The 16576-nt window shown below is 46.9% G+C and overlaps 1 protein-coding gene across 3 annotated transcripts in view; it reads left to right on the forward strand.

Moving 5' to 3' along the window:
* Positions 1–16576, forward strand: part of SLCO2B1 (solute carrier organic anion transporter family member 2B1) — a 360204-nt gene that overhangs the window by 305582 nt on the left and 38046 nt on the right. For all 3 annotated transcript variants that reach the window (XM_029602065.1, XM_029602067.1, XM_029602066.1), the window contains one exon: positions 7063–7235. In XM_029602065.1, coding sequence (XP_029457925.1) covers positions 7063–7235 — 173 coding nt within the window. The remainder of the gene's footprint in view (positions 1–7062; positions 7236–16576) is intronic.

A 16576-nucleotide genomic window follows, 5' to 3' on the forward strand; every position in this document is an offset into this window, starting at 1 on the left:
ACAGCACAGGGGCTTCCAGATGGGAGGTGGGACTTCTCTACTATGTCCCTGAAGGTCTCCTCTCTATACCTCTCTCTCTCCCTTAGTGCCTCCAGGTCTGCCACTCTAGCCTCCAGAGATCGGACTCGTTCTCTGAGGGCTTGGAGCTCTTTGCATTTAGTGCACACATACGACCTCTCGCCAGCAGGGAGATAATCGTACATGTGGCACTCAGTGTAAAAGACTGGAAAGCCTCACTCTTGCTGCTGGGACTACTTTCTGCAACATAATTTGGTTGATTTGTTATTGATTTAAAATTTCTAAGGGAGCAGGGATGTAAAACTAACCTAAAGTACTTTTAGTCTATAGATTTATTTTATATTTGTCTGGCAATGACCCTCAAACCACTATGGTTAATCTACCTATAACTTCCTAGTTACCCAACTTATTGACTCTGGTTTTGAATTAAATTCCTCGTGTATAAAAACTTAGTAAATTACTCCTACCAAACACAATTACCATGTAAAATCAAATCATATTACTCCTGGGGGGGGGGGAATTTTGCGCTACTGTCGAGCGCAGAATTGCACTCCTGTGCAGAATTTCCAGTTTCTGCGCAGGTTAGGGCTCGGGCAGTTTCATGGGTGGAGATAAGATTGTTGTCTCCCATCGATATTTGCCGAGCTGCGACGTGGTCTTCCTTACATACCTTTTCCAGGCATTATCACCTGGATAGGAAGGCCCAGGAGGATGCAGCCTTTGCAGGTGCAATTTTGATTGGACCACGGGCAGCCACCTGCCTTGTTTGGAAGTAGCTTTGGTTCTGGACTCACCTGTCTGAACGCTAAGAAAGGAGAAACTACTATTTACCTGATAAATTCCTTTTCTTTAGAACAGACAAGTGAATCCACCTACCCGCCCCTTGGCTGCCGGTGGGTTGGGCTATTGTCCTTCTGTGTGGCTGTGTGATCCAGGGGTTACTGGTAAGTGTTACTCCAGTCCCTAGATTACTGTTAATACTTTCTTTGTCTGGTTATCTGTTATTACTCAGGTGTTTGCTAGTCTGTCCACAGTTGGCTTTTGCAGAGAATACTGGCGGGCTGATATCACTGCAGGGCTTTATATATACTGTGATGTCAGCTTTGCTCCACTCCATCTGCTGGTAGAGATGCATAACCCACTGGTTCTGGATTTATCTGCCTATACTAAAGAAAAGGAAATTATCAGGTAAGTTGTAATTTCTCCTTTTAGGTAGAAAGTTGAAATCCAGAACCTCCAAGGCAGCATTCTCAGAAAGGCTTCCCCATTCCACAAACAGGACCTCAGAGGCAGGCAGAGATACAATGAGGTGATAGTGCAGGTAAGATGGCTTTATATTTGTCAGGAATTGGGTAATGTTTTGGGGAAGAGGGAGCCTATTCCAAAAGGATGGGCTGTATCTTAACCAGGGTGGAACCAAGCTGCTAGCCCAAACATTTGAATAAGTAGCCTTTAAATTAGATCATGGGAGAAAGCAAACTGTTGCTCAAAAGCACACGGTTCTGAGTGAGGTATCATCAAAGGATATTGGAAGTTAGAATATCTCAATAGAGAGGTTGTGATAAAGGCTAAAGTAGCTCAGGTGCATTTGAATGAAGAGCATACAGAGATAAATGATTAAGGATGATATAGAGACAATCAGGATAAAAGTCCAATAGGAAACAAAATGCACTGTGAAATATCTATGGATAGAAATTCCCTGTGTGATGGGGAAAAGTATAGTTTTAAAGGTATATTAGCATCTGTCTGGCCAGGATGAAGAGACAAGACTGTGAAATGCTAACAGAAATTAATAAAAGCAACAAATTAGGCAACACAATAATAACGGGAGATTAATTGGATAAATGTCTCCACGGGACATGTATGGGAGGTAACATTTCTGGATGCTATAAAAGACCACTTCATGGAACAGCTGGTCCTAGAAAGCAATGAAAGAGTGGAATACGTTAGATCTAATCCTCACAGGATCTGGTACAAGAGGTAATGGTGATGGGACTGCTTGGCAATAGTGATCATAACATAATCAGATTTAACAGAATCACTGAAGGTAAGACATTATGAAAAACTGCTGTGGTAGCATTTAACCTTAAACAAGGAGTATATGATGAGGAAATTAGAAAAAAAAACTAAAAGAAGAAGTGGCAAAGATTAAAAGTTTTCTTAAGGCATGGATGCTGTTTAAAAACACCATCTTGGAAACCCAGGCAAGATGTATTCTCCTAGGACAAGCAAGATGGTAGTCCTCACATGTGGGTGACCTCATCTGATGGAGCCCGGCATGGAAAACTTTTGTCAAAGTTTCTAGAAGCTTTGACCAGCAGACTGAGCATGCCCAGCCTGCCTTTATCTGTGCATCCACAAGAGGTCCCCCTTCAGTCTCTTCTTTTCCATGGTGCAGTTGCCTCGTGGTCGTGGAGCTCTTCTCATTTTTATTGATCAAGTTTCGGATTCCTGTTTTTCCCTTGTCAGGTCCCCCTTCGCGGTCGATGCCTCCTCAGATAGTAGGTTTTTTCTCACTCGTTTTTTCCATTTTTGAGGTTGACTCCTGGCTCTCGCCTCGCGGTGACCGCTGGTCATTAACCGCACGCCAGGTATTTTTATGGCGTCAACCGGCTTTCGTAGGTGCCCCCAGTGCCCGCGGACCATGTCCATGACAGATCTGCATGAGGTTTGCATCCTCTGCCTTGGGGCCTTGCACGACGTCCATGGGTGCTGTCTGTATGATCAGATGATCCCCAAAGGGCATCGGGCATGCCTCAATAAGATGGAGAAACTTTTTGAGCTCCAAAATCTTCTCCTTCTACTCCTGCGTCAGTTTCATCGATGCTGAGAGGTCGTGGGGAGCCTTCGGACACGCTTCCTCTGGCAATTCCCCTCTCTAGTACCTCCAAGGATCAAGGGGACAGTGATCAATCCTCGATGGTCTCACTGCTGTCCCGGACATTGGGATCTTCTGCTTCTTTGGCACCGGGGAAAAACCAGGCTGAGCACTGAAGGAGGTCCCGCAAGCACTGCCGTTGACGCACAGCACCGGTTCCGGGGTGCTATCAGTGGCTGCCGAGGCGCCACCAAAGTGACACCGGACATCAGATGCCCTATCCTCTGATGCTCCTGGTAGTCCTAGGCATTCCCCACCGACACCAATGTTGGGGACATACCACTTAGAGACCTGAAGAAGAGCCAGTATTGCCTCGTCCCTCTCCCTCAGTCCTGGCCACTCTGGACTTTCAGGAGTTGGACCACAGGGTGCAGTCTGCGGTGCTTAAAGTCCTCCAGAGCATTGAGTTGCAGGTGCCACTGGCCCCATACTGGTGCCTGAGTCTCCATCCTCAATGTTAGCGCCCCTGCTGGAGTGTCTGGACATCTTCTTGGGCATCCTCCCAACATAGCCAGTGTCTGAGGAGACCGTCAGTTCCCCAGCAGCCATCAATTCCCTAAACCGAAGCCATCCCGATTCTTGGGTCCTCCGAGGAGAAAGATACAACCGGTACCATGTTTCCTAGACCACGGTTCCCCGAGCCCGTGGCGGGTCCTTCTGGCCTTCTGCGGCCTCCAGTCCCCTCGATGCCAGGGGAACTGTCGATTCCCGCGATGCCCTCAAGGCCTCTGAAGCCATTGGAGCCCAGAGCCAATTCCCCTCACGGACCTCACCCACAGCACGCTGGTCCCAGTGAGGAAGAAGGGCCTTACACCCTTGGAGTGTTGACTCCAGGGACTCATCCTCCGTACATTCAGACAACCCCCTCTTGGAGCCCTCCACTCCAGAAGAGCGGCGCCGATCTCCCCCCGAGGACTTGTCCTTTGCGGGTTGTCAGGGCCATGGCCAAGGCCATCCGTTTTCAGCTCCTCACCGAGGAGGACGCACGACACAAAATGCTGAAGGTTCTCCAGTTTGTCGACGCTCATAAGGAGATTGAGGCAGTCCCTATCCATGACATCTTTAAGGACTTCCTCTGCATGGGGAGCACCCCATTTCAATCTCCCCCGTCAATAGGAAGGCCAACGCCACCTACTTGGTGCAGCAGGCCATGGAGTTTGACAAGCGACAACTCCCCAACTAGTCGGTGGTCGCGGAGTCTGCTTTAAAAAAGGACAGGCTGGCCGACCTCCCCTGCACAGGTGAAAACCTCTTCAGGAATAAGGTCCGGGATGTGGTGGCACAATTAAAGCACCATCATGATATCTTTCAGCAGCTGTCCACTAGTGCCTCTGAAGGCCCGTCCTCAGCCAGAAAATCCTCCAGGCAGGGTTCTCGGAAGCCCTTCTATCGGCAGAGGAAATATTATCCTCCGCCCGGGTTCATACACCATGCACCAGTTCCAGGGGCCATCCTCGCCAACAGTGAGTGCCTAGAACCCAACCGGCCCTCCAGCAAGCCCCAACCATGGGCTTTTGACTGGCAATGAGGGGGTGGAAGTCAGTTGGCCATTCCCCTGGTATCAGATCCCCCAGTCGGAGACAGGCTCATGAGCTTGTCTCTGACTGGGAAGAGATCACATCTCTGACTGGGAAGAGATCACGTCGGACCGCTGGGTCCACTCTATCATTCGCCAAGGGTACCATCTACATTTCAGCCAGCTCACAGAGACCTTTCCCCCATGTCCATCTTGGGGTTCATCTGCCCAACTGGTCCTTCTTCAGACGGAACTCTCCGCCCTCCTTACAGCGAGCGTAGTGGAACCGGTCCCGTGCCATCAGCAGAGCCGAGGATTCTATTTGAGGTATTTCCTCATTCTGAAGAGGAATGGCAGCTTGTACCCCATTCTTGACCTACAGGCATTGAACAAGTTTCTCGTAAGAGAAAAGTTCAAGATGGTCTCTCTCTACACGCTGATCTCTCTCCTTAGAGGAGGAGACTGGCTTTGCTCCCTCGATCTCAAGGAGGCTTACGCACACATTGCAATTATCCCCATCCACCAGAAGCACCTCTGCTTCGTGGTGGGGAAAGCACATTATCAGTACAAAGTGCTGCCCTTCAGGCTGGCACTGGCCCCCCCTGCGTTTTCAGCAAATGCTTAGCGGTGGTGGCCGCCTGCCTCAGGCGTCGCTCGGTCCACGTGTTCCCCTCCCTGGATGATTGGCTGGTCGGGAGCAACTCCCACTCCAGAGCTTTGCATGCTCTGGCCCTAATAGTGCAAACCCTGCAGACTGTGGGGATTGTTATAAACTTCTCCAAGTCGCATCTCTGCCCGTCCCCTCAACTGGACTTCATAGGCGCCAGGTTGGACATGGCACAAGCGAATGCTTTTCTGCCCAGAGATCGGAATGTCACCCTTGCCTCGCTGGCTACCCTAGTCCGCAACAGTTGGAGGGTGCCAGCCTGCCTTCTGCTCCACCTATTGGGCCACATGGCGGCCTCCGTCCATGTGACTCCTCTGGCTCACCTCTGCATGAGGAGAACCCAATTGTCCCTGCGGTCCCAGTGGCAGCAGGCATGTCAAGATCTCAAAGTTCTGGTCGCAATTATGGATTCTCTACGGGTGCCCCTTTCATGGTGGGAAGATCTTTCCAACCTGGAAAAAGGACTTTCCTTCCAACCCTCTTCACCCCAGGTGATCCTCACCACTGATGCTTTCCCCCAGGGCTGGGGAGCCCATGTGAACGGTCTCCACACGCAGGGTCTCTGGACTGCCGCCAAAGCCCGCTGTCAGATAAACCTTCTGGAGTTTCGGGCAGACCAATACGCCTTGTGGATGTTCAGAGACCAGTTGTCCAAGGAGGTTCTGATTCAGACGGACAGTCAGGTCATGATGTGGTACATCAACAAACAGGGCAGCACGGGCTCGTTCTTCCTCTGCCATGAGGTGGTACAAGTGTGGATCTGGGCTCTTTCACAGGGAATGTCTCTGCAAGCAACTTACCTGCCGGGCCATCTCAATGTGCTGGCGGACCGATTGAGCTGCTCCTTCCAGCTGCATGTGTGGTCCCTCAAACCGGAGGTAGCAGCCAGGATCTTTTGCCAATATGGCACGACGGATGTGGACCTCTTCATCTCCCCACACAATCACAAGATGAGCATGTTCTGCTCCCTGGTGCCAGGGGACAGTCATCCGGTCTGCGATGCCTTCTCCCTCCACTGGGAGAGGGGCCTACAATATGCATACCCCCCTCTACCACATCTCTCGAGGATCCTGCTAAAGCTTCAGCAGGACAGGGGGAGCATGATACTCTTGGTGCCATCTTGGCCCCAACGGGTGTGGTTCCCGATTCTGCAGGATCTGTTGATGTGGCCACCTATCCGGCTGGTGACAGCACCCAATCTCATCTCACAGAATTAGGGCATGCTGCGCCATCCGAACCTCCGGGCGCTGGCCCTTATGGCTTGGATGTTGAGCGCCTAGTCCTCCAGCCCTTGGCGTTCTCGGACTGCTTCTCCTAGGTCCTGGTGGCATCTCGCAAGCCCTCCACCACGAAGTCCTACAGCCTGAAGTGGAAAAGGTTTTCCATCTGGTGTGCAGGTCATGATTTAGATACATTCTCATGCCTCCTTCCTCAGCTAATGGACTACCTATGGCACCTGTCCGAGTCTGGGCTTCAGACCAGCTCAGTCAGGGTGCACCTTAGCGTTGAAATTGCAATTGCTTATTTTGAATGTATTCATAAGCAAATAAGAACATAAGAAATTACCCTGCTGGGTCAGACCAAGGGTCCATCAAGCCCAGCATCCTGTTTCCAACATAGGCCAAACCAGGCTACAAGTACCTGGCAATTACCCAAACATTAAGAAGATCCCATGCTACTGATGCAATTAATAGCAGTGGCTATTCCCTAAGTAAACTTGATTAATAGCCGTTAATGGACTTCTCCTCCAAGAACATCTCCAAACCTTTTTTGGTCCCAGCTACACTAACAATTGTATTGTTTTGAAATGCAAATTAAAAAGAAAAAAGAAGAAGAAAACTATTGTCTCAATCTCATTTATTTTTATTTGAAGAGAGGTTCCTTTTGAAGAATTTGGTCACATGGTACATTTTTGTTTTCTGGCATGGTGCTTTCCCCTGAACTAATCCTACTTCCTTTGAATTGTCTTCTCCCCACCTGCAGAATTATACACAGTGTAGCTGCATCGCTGCTACTGATGGAGAAAAAGGCTTTGCCAAACCTGGAAGCTGCGGCACAAAGTGCCATTACTACCTAACAGTCTTCATTTTGCTCTCTTGCTTGTCTGGAATTCTAGCAAGTACCTCCCATACGCCATCCTTCATGATTATACTCAGGTGATATGTAATGCCTCTTTGATTTCTACCTGTATTCTTGATGACTTTGTGAATCTACAATTTATTTATATACCGTTTGTTTCTCTAGCTAGGTATGATCGTGCTAGTCTGATCCATCTCCACTGTGGTAGTCTGACTTACGTACATATTCAGCAGAGTAGCAGTTCAGTATTATAACAAAGAATAATGTATCAATAAATCATCAAAATATGTTTTGAAAAACTAATAAATCATAGCAATATAACTGAAGGGATCTCATAAATCTACATCACTCAACATAATCAATAATTTAGTATGCAAAAACAAAACAAAAACAAACACCCAGAAACGGAGAACGTATTACTTTAGACCAAAGAAAATTGTAGTTTAATATCCAGACTAGGACAAGTCTTTATTAGTTAATCAACCGGCCCTTCAACAAAGTTATAAATAAAGGTATGGAAACATACCACACATACCTGTGTTTGTAACCAGAGAAGTTTAATTTTTAATTTACTAGCCATAATATAGACTGAGTTCTTGCTGACATTGTTCTATTTTCTACTATATTTCCTCTGTTGTTGCATGTTTTGAAAGCTCTATTTAATGTAGCCAGGATTTTTAGACTTCTGGCTAGTGTGAATTGAAATCACTATCAGACCGATACAAAAAAACGTGCTGGAGAGCCAGCGAGCGCCCAGGCCACTCTCCTGGGCGCGCGATTCAGGAGGGTGGCCTATGCAAATTAGGGCCCGTGGTAAAACACTAGCACGTCCCTAGCGCCTCTTTTTTGACAGGAGTGGCGGCTGTCAGCGGGTTTGACAGCCGACGCTCAATTTTGCCGGCGTCGGTTCTCAAACCCGCTGACAGCCACGGGTTCGGAAAACGGACACCAGCATAATTGAGCGTCCAGTTTTCGAGCCGCGGGCCAATTTAAAATTTTTTTTTTAAATTTTTGCGGCCTCCAACTTAATATCGCTATCATATTAAGTTGGAGGGTGTACAGAAAAGCTTTTTCTGCTTTTCTGTACACTTCCCCGGTGCCGGCAGAAATTAACACCAGACTTTGGCAGGTGTTAATTTCTGAAAGTAAAATGTGCGGCTTCGCTGTACACTTTGCTTTCTGGATCGCGCAGGAATAACTAATAGGGCCATCAACATGCATTTGCATGTTGTGGGCGCTATTAGTTTCGGGGGGGGTTGGACGTGCGTTTTCGACGCGCTATTACCCCTTACTGTATAAGGGGTAAAGCTAGCGCGTCGAAAACACGCGTCCAGACGCCGGCTAACAGTGCGCTCCACCGGAGCACACTGTACTGTATCGGCCCGTATGTTTGTAATTTATAGAACAAAGGGCTGGTATCTGCAGGAGCAGCTGGAAAGCTATGATCACAAATGATCATGGTTTGAGCAATAAAATCCCAGACCTGCAAGCCCTAATGGTAGAGGTGGAATTGGACATTGTTGCTGTTACAGAGGCATGGTTCACTGAGTCTCATGATTGGGATGCGACCATCCCGGGCTATAACTTGTTAAGGAAAGACAGAGAGGACAGTGAAGGGGAGGAGTAGCTCTTTATGTCAAAACCAATATACAAGCAACTGAACTGCAAGGGATGTGGGATAAAGAAGAAGCATTATGGACTGTCCTAAAAAGAGAAGATGATTCTTCCATTTTTACTGGTGTGATCTACAGGCCTCCAACTCAACTGATAAACTGGACAGAGACCTGATCAAGGATATCCAAAAGGTGGGAAAGTAGGGAGAAGTGTTGCTCATTGGAGATTTTAATCTTCCGGATGTGGATTGGAGCATCCCTTCTGCAGAATCTACAAAAAGTAGAGAGATAGTGGATGCCCTTAAAGGTGCTCTGCTCAAACAAATGGTAATGGAAACTACGAGGGAGGTTGTGATACTCAATCTAGTGCTTACTAACGGTGATAATGTCTCTAATGTTCAGGAAGGAGCTCACATGAGCACTAGTGATAATCAGAATGTATGGTTTGATTTTGGAAATAAGTTACAGAGAACACACACAAAGTCCCGAGTTTTGAATTTCAAAAATACAGACTTTGTCAAAATGGGGACGTACCTGGAGGAAATACTGGAAGACTGGGATAAAACGGGTGAGATGGAACAACAGTGGGCCAAATTAAAAGGAGCTATTACAAAGGCAACAAATCTATATGTTAGGAAAATAAAGAAGAGTAAGAGGAAAAAGAAACTAATCTGGTTCTCTAAGGAGGTGCTGAAAAAATTAAGGCAGAAAGAACAGCATTCAAGAAGTATAAAGGATACCAAAAAAGGAACACAAGGAAGAATATCTGATAAAACTGAGGGAGATGAAGAAAGAAATCAGGAAAGCAAAAAGTCAAGCGGAATAAAGGATTGCCAAAGAGGTAACGAAAGGAGACAAAACATTTTTCAGATATATCAGAGAAAGAAGGGAGGCCTGAAGTGATATAGTGAAATTGAAAGGTGATAAGGAGCACTGTGTGGAGAGAGATGAAGAAATGGTGGAAATATTAAACAAATACTTCAGTTCAGTGTTCACTAAAGAAGACTCTAGAGAAGGACTGTTGCTGGTTGACAAGACCATAGATGGAGATGGGGTAGATGAAACTCTGTTTACAGAAGAGAATGTATGGGATGAGCTAGGAAAACTGAAAATGGACAAGGCCATGGGGCCGGATGAAGTTTATCCCAGGATACTAAGGGAGCTCAGAGATGTGCTGGCGGGTCCGCAGCATGACCTGTTCAATAGATCCCTGGAAACAGGAATGGTGCTGAGTGATTGGAGAAGAGCGGTGGAGGTCCCGCTTCACAAGAGTGCTAGCAGAGAGGAGGCTGGAAATTACAGGCCGGTTAGCCTCATCTCAGTGGTGGGAAAATTAATGGAGAATCTGCTGAAGGAAAAGATAATGAACTATCTACATTCAGGAGGATTGCTTGGACCCGAGGCAGCATGGATTCATCAAGGGAAGGTCCTGTCAGACAAATCTGATTGATTTTTTTGATTGGGTGACTAAAGAATTGGATTGAGGAAGAGTGTTCAATGTGATCTACTTGGATTTCACAAAGCTTTTGATACAGTTCCACATAGGAGGCTTGTGAATAAATTGAGAAGCTTGAGAGTGAGCATCAAGGTGGTGGCATGGAATAAAAACTGTTTGAAGGATAGAAGACAGCGTGTAATGGTAAATGGAATCTACTCTGAAGAGAGAACAGTGTTAAGCGGAGTGCCACAAGGACTGGTGTTGGGACTGGTTCTGTTCAATATCTTTGTGAGCAACATTGCGGAAGGGACAGAAGGTAAAGTTTGTCTCTTTGCGGATGATACTAAGATCTGCAACATAGTGGACACGCCGGAAGGTGTAGAGAGAATGAGGCGTGATTTAAGAAGCTTGAATAGTGGTTGAAGATATAGCAGCTGGGATTCAGTGCCACGAAGTGCAGTCATGCATCTGCGGTGTGGTAATCCAAAACAGCTGTATGTGATGGGGGGGTGTTGCGTTCGTGCCTGTTCTCGCCCTCGCTCCACCCCCTCTACCTTTGTGGCGACTCCCTTCGTGTCTGACGGACAGATGCTGCCGCGGCTTCTCCTCGTCACTTCTCCCCGGAATCCCCGGGCTGGCCTGACGCTGCGGATCCGCCGTGTTCCTGATGATGTAAGGGCGCGCACTCCAGAGTTTGTACCGGCAAGGGCGCGAACCTCGGGGGCTTCCCCCGTCGTGACGTCATCCGCTTCCAACTTAAAAGGTCTTTGTTTGCAACTATGAATCGAGCTAGCAAGGGGAATTCTTTCTCTGCTGCTCTGCCTCTACAAACTTACCAAGGGGTACCCGCTCCTCGGGGGCCCCGCTCTCTCTTCTTGATTTCAGATTGCTAAGACGGGATCCAGTACTCGCTCCTCGAGGGCCTACGTCCCTGAATGCTCAGAAGACTCCTTACTGCCTGGAAGCGGTCGCAGACGTGAACACTGTGAGTTCTATTACAGATAGGAACCAGTACTCGCTCCACGAGGCCCTATGATCCTAATCTCTGAAGACTCTCTTCTGTCTAAGACGTTATTGCAGGTACAGAGATCATGAGTTATTATTGCAGATTGGAGATAGGAACCGGTACTCCCTCCATGAGGGCCCATGTTCCTAAAGCCCTTCAAAACTCTCTTCTATCTCAGAAGCTATCGCATACCTATATCTGGTGCATTACTATTTCATATTGCAGATAGGAACTGGTTCTCGCTCCACGAGGGCCCATGTTCCTAAAACCCTTCAAAAACTCTCTTCTATCTCAGAAGCTATCGCATACCTATATCTTGTGAATTACTATTACAGATTGCAGATAGGAACCGGTACTTGCTCCACGAGGGCCTATGTTCCTAAAACCCTCCAAAGACTCTCTTCTATTCCAGAAGCTATCTCATACACAGATATTGTGAGTTCTTATTCCAGACTGCATATAGGAACCAGTACTCGCCTACGGCTCCTATTCCTGAATATACTGAAGACTCTCTGTTGCATAGAGGCCATTACAGATATCTACAATTGTGAGTGTACCATCTACTACTGGTTATGTATCCAGCCTACCCTGTCTACTCACTACCTTTAGTCTCTCTCTACAGCTCAGCAACCCAGAGATCGCAGTTCCAGTATCTGAGGGACTTCAGCCCTGCTGGGCACATCAGCTCACTGTTGCCACCTCTGGTGGTCCTACTTCCTGTCTAATAAAGAACTATCTGTGTTTGTCTCCATACTCCAGCCTAGCCGGTGGTCCCTCTCAGGATATCTTCCTGGGGGCGCTGTCATCTGCCATCAACCCAAGGATTCACCAATTTACTTTAAAGTGTTCATTCCTTACACTACTAGAGAGGTATCATAACAGACTGCCACTCTGTGGGGAGTCAACCCACAGCAGATCACTAACTCCGTCTACGGAGTACAACGGACTGCTGGCTACTCTCCTCGGGGGAGCAGATTCCATAACAGATTGCAACAGATCTACATCAGGTTGCTAACTCCTCTCCTCTGGAAGAGCTGATTACTAACAGTCTGCTAACTCCTCCCCTCTGGGGAAGCAGATCCATAACAGATTGCTACTCCTCCCCTTGGGAGGAGCTGATCAATAACAGATTACTAGCTCCTCCCTCTGGGGGAGCAGATCAATAACAGGGGGTAAAAGGCCGTTGTACCCAGACCAAGAGAGGGACCTTGGGGTGATAGTGTCTAGCAATCTGAAGATGGAGAAGCAATGTAACAAGGCAATAGCTAAAGCCAGAAGAATGCTGGGCTGCATAGAGAGAAGAATAACCAGTAAGAAAAAAGAAGTGATAATCCCCTTATACAGGTCTTTGGTGAGGCCTCACTTGCACTACTGTGTACAGTTCTGGATACCGATTCTCAAAAGGGATAGAAACAGGATGGAGGCGGTCCAGAGAAGGGCAATCAAAAGAGTGGGGGGTCTCCATGAAATGACTTATGAGGAGAGGTTGAAGGACCTAAATATGTATACCCTGGAGAAGAGTAGGTGCAGGGGAGATATTATACAGACCTTCAGATACCTGAAAGGTTTTAATGATGCACAATCAACAAACCTTTTCCATTGGAAATAAATCAGTAGAACTAGAGGGTCACAAAATGAAACTCCAGGGAAGATGACTCAGATCCAATGTCAGGAAATATTTCATCAAGGAGAGGTTGGTGGATGCCTGAAATACCCTTCTGGAGGAGGTGGTGAAGACAAAAAACAGTGAAAGAATTCAAAGGGGAATGGTATAAACACAGTGGATCCCTAAAGGCTAGAGGCTGGAAAAGAAGAAAAAGGTGCATGGGGGTAATTTGCTGGTGTGGCGCCGGTTACTACCCTTAACCAATAAACCTTTATACTGTTGATGGAACTCTATCATTGCTCTCTGCTTCAACTTCAGGGGGGAAAGAGGAAAAGGGGAATTACATTCAGACAGCAAACAACAAGGACCCTGACTTTTACGGTCTGGGGAAACAAGCATGGGGGTAACTTGATGATGTGTCTTTTACTACCATTAACCAATACAATGGATGCTTTTGATGCAGCTCCAACATTGCTCTGCTTCAATGGCAAGAGATAACGGGATATTGGACTCAGACAGCAATAAACAAGGGCCCTGATTTTTACTGTCTGAGATACTGATAAGTATGGGGGTGACCTGTACAGCTCGGCAGGGGCTTCCAAGAGCTTACTGGGCAGACTGGATGGACCGTTTGGTCTTTTTTTTCTGTCATTTCTATGTTTCTCTGTTATTTCTTTCAAAAAGAAAATGGGGATGACAGCTGTCACAAAGGGAAAAGGGCATTCCGGTAGGTAGGCTTCCTGTAAATTGAGATCTCAAAGCTATTAGCAGTGAACCTAATCCATATGTCCAAAAATGAAACCTGCTTCGGATCCAACATATAAGTGAATTGCAGGTTTAGGTTACAAGAGTTCTGAAAAAATCTTGAACAGAAACTCTCCAAACTTCCATTTATAGTAAGCCCACCAACAGAAACTCCCTCCTCTGTTTTAACAGTTGTCGTCCACTGAGGACGAAGCAGAATATTCCTGTCACAGTCCAAGCAGACGAACATAAGAATTTGCCATACTGGGTCAGACTGAGGATCTATGAAATCCAGCAGTAGCCTGTTTCCAACAGTGGCCAATCCAGGTTACAGGTATCTGGCAAGTACCCAAACAGTAAATAGATCCCATGCTGCTCTCATGCATTGAGATAAGCAGTGGCTAATCCCAGGGAAGATTACTTTAAAACAGCTGCATGCGCACCCATGTATGTGTGTCTATGGGACCGTGGAAATCTACTCATGTATTTTATAGCCTGCACATATACGCCTACATTTTAAGAGCCCTGCACATGTAAAAATCAGAGATTACATGCGTGGCCATGCCCTGTGCGAGCCGCATGCATTTTGCAAAAGGGCCCAGCCACACGCCCAATCCCTGTTTTACGCAGAAGTGACCGGCCAATTAAAAGGGGCAGGCCGGGGGGGTGTGGTCTGGGAGGGGTGGGGGGACAGGGTGGGACAGCGCCATTAGACGTGCGCCAGTAGCCAGCTGGTGCGCGGAAGATACTTCTGCTCCAGAGGAGCAGAAAGTATTAAAATAAAAAATTTGGGGCTAGGTGGGGTTAGGTTAGGGGTCGGGAAGGAGAGGGGAAGAGGGAGGAAAGATAGGATTAGAGTTAGGGAAGTTCCCTCCCAGTCCGTTCCTTAATTGCATGCACTGATGTTTAAATCCAGCACGCAGGTGCACGCGGACATTGCATTTTATAAGATGCGCACGCCGATGCACGCATGTTATAAAATTATCGTGTCCATGTGTGCGTGTCGGGAACTGCATGCACATGAACACACACACACATCTTTTAAAATCTACCCCGTATGATATGCGTGGGTTATAAAATATGCACAAATGTAACAGCAACCTACACCTGTATGTAAAAAAAAAACAATCGAATACATATTCTACTTCGCTGGATAAGTCTTAAAAGCACTACATATTCGGTTAAGTCACATAGCCAGATAAGTCTTAAATAGTGCTACTTACCCAGAAAAATCAGATGGTCGGATAAGTCTTAAATAGTGCCACTTATCCAGGTAAATCAGTCGGATAATTTTTAAATAGTGCTGCTTATCCAGATAAGTAGATTTGAGACTTCTCTGTCTATCTTACTTAGCCGAATAAGTAGCACTTTTCAGACTTATCTGGATAAACAGCAAAAAAGTCACTACTTAGCTGGATAAGTGGAGTGCAACTATTACTCTTGCGTATTTATATTTCTAACTTCAAAACTATATGGGACGGATATTAAAAGGGTTACGCGCATAATATATGTGTGTAACCCTTTTAAAAGCCTTCTGCGCGCACTGAGCCTATTTTGCATAGGCTCGGCGACGCACGCAAGACCTGGAACATGCGTATGTCCCGGGGCTTGAAAAAATGGGCGGGGAGTGGGCGGGCCGGGGGGCGGGCCTGGAGCCTCCAGGCACAGCGGCCATTTGCTGCAGTGCCCGGGATCGCAGGCCGGCTGTCGCCGGCGCGCACAACATACGCCTGCCTGGAGGCAGGCGCAACTTAAAAATTAAAGGTAAGGGAGGGTTTTAGGTAGGGCTGGGGGGCAGGTTAGGTAGGGGAAGGGAGGGGAAGGTGGGAGGGGGGGGAAGGAAAGTTCCCTCCCTTATCAAGGGCGGAGGGAACGGAGGAAGGCTGCATGGCTAGGCGCGCGCAAGTTGCAAAATTGTGCACCCCCAGCGCGTGCCGACCCTGGATTTTGGGCGTAGATTTGTGTGCGCCAGGTTGCGCGCACAAATCTACGCCCGCGCGTAGTTTTTAAAATCTGGCCCATGTGTGGAGATTTTACCTGCATAATTTACACACATTTATCGCCCCCTCCTTCCCTGTAAAATCAGGTTTTTACGTGTGTAGGTCGAGAGATTTTCTAGCATGCGCATGACAATTAAATTACAAGTATCACCAATTAGTTTACCAGTTCGCCAAGTCCATCTACAGGTCATCAAGACCCTCTTGGCTATTCAGCCTCAACTCCCCACACGTTTATAATCACTTACTCCAGATAAAGAGCAGATGTAAATATATGCAAGTAAGTTACCAAATCCCTGCCTGGGAACACCCCTGGGCTGCCCCATTGTTTCACTAGATTTGCTTGTGCAGCCTAGCCGCGTGTATGTTGTAATTTTTTAAAATAGCATATACACAAATATATGCTATTTACATGCATATATTCTGATTTTTATGTGCACAACTTTTGAAAATTCGCCTTTAAGTCTACTCAATTACTAAGTTTATGGTCTTCTCCTCCAGAAACATCTCCAAACCTTGTTTAAACCTAGTTCCTCTATCTGCCATAACCACATCCTCCAGCATTGAATTCCAAGGCTTATTTCTGCAATGAGTGAAAAAGAATTTTCTCTGATTTGTTTTCAGTGTACTATTTGTAAACTTCATGGAGTGTCCCCTAATATTTGTATTTTTTGAAAGAGTAAATAAACAATTTACATTTATTTGTTCTGTTCCTCTCATAATCTTAAACACCTCTATCATATCCCCCCTCAGCTGTCTCTTCTCTAAACTGAACAGTCCTAACCTCTTTAGCCTTTTCTCATAGAGAAGCTGTTCCATTCCTTTATCATTTTAGTCACTCTTCTCTGAACCTTTTAAAGTGTAACTATATCTTTTGTGAGATGAGATGACCAGAACTGCACACAATACTCCAGGTGCAGCCTCACCATGGAGCGATCATAAGAACATAAGAAATTGCCATGCTGGGTCAGACCAAGGGTCCATCAAGCCCAGCATCCTGTTTCCAACAGTGGC

Source organism: Rhinatrema bivittatum, chromosome 5, assembly GCF_901001135.1.
Source record: "Rhinatrema bivittatum chromosome 5, aRhiBiv1.1, whole genome shotgun sequence".
NCBI classification, from domain to species: Eukaryota; Metazoa; Chordata; class Amphibia; order Gymnophiona; family Rhinatrematidae; genus Rhinatrema; species Rhinatrema bivittatum.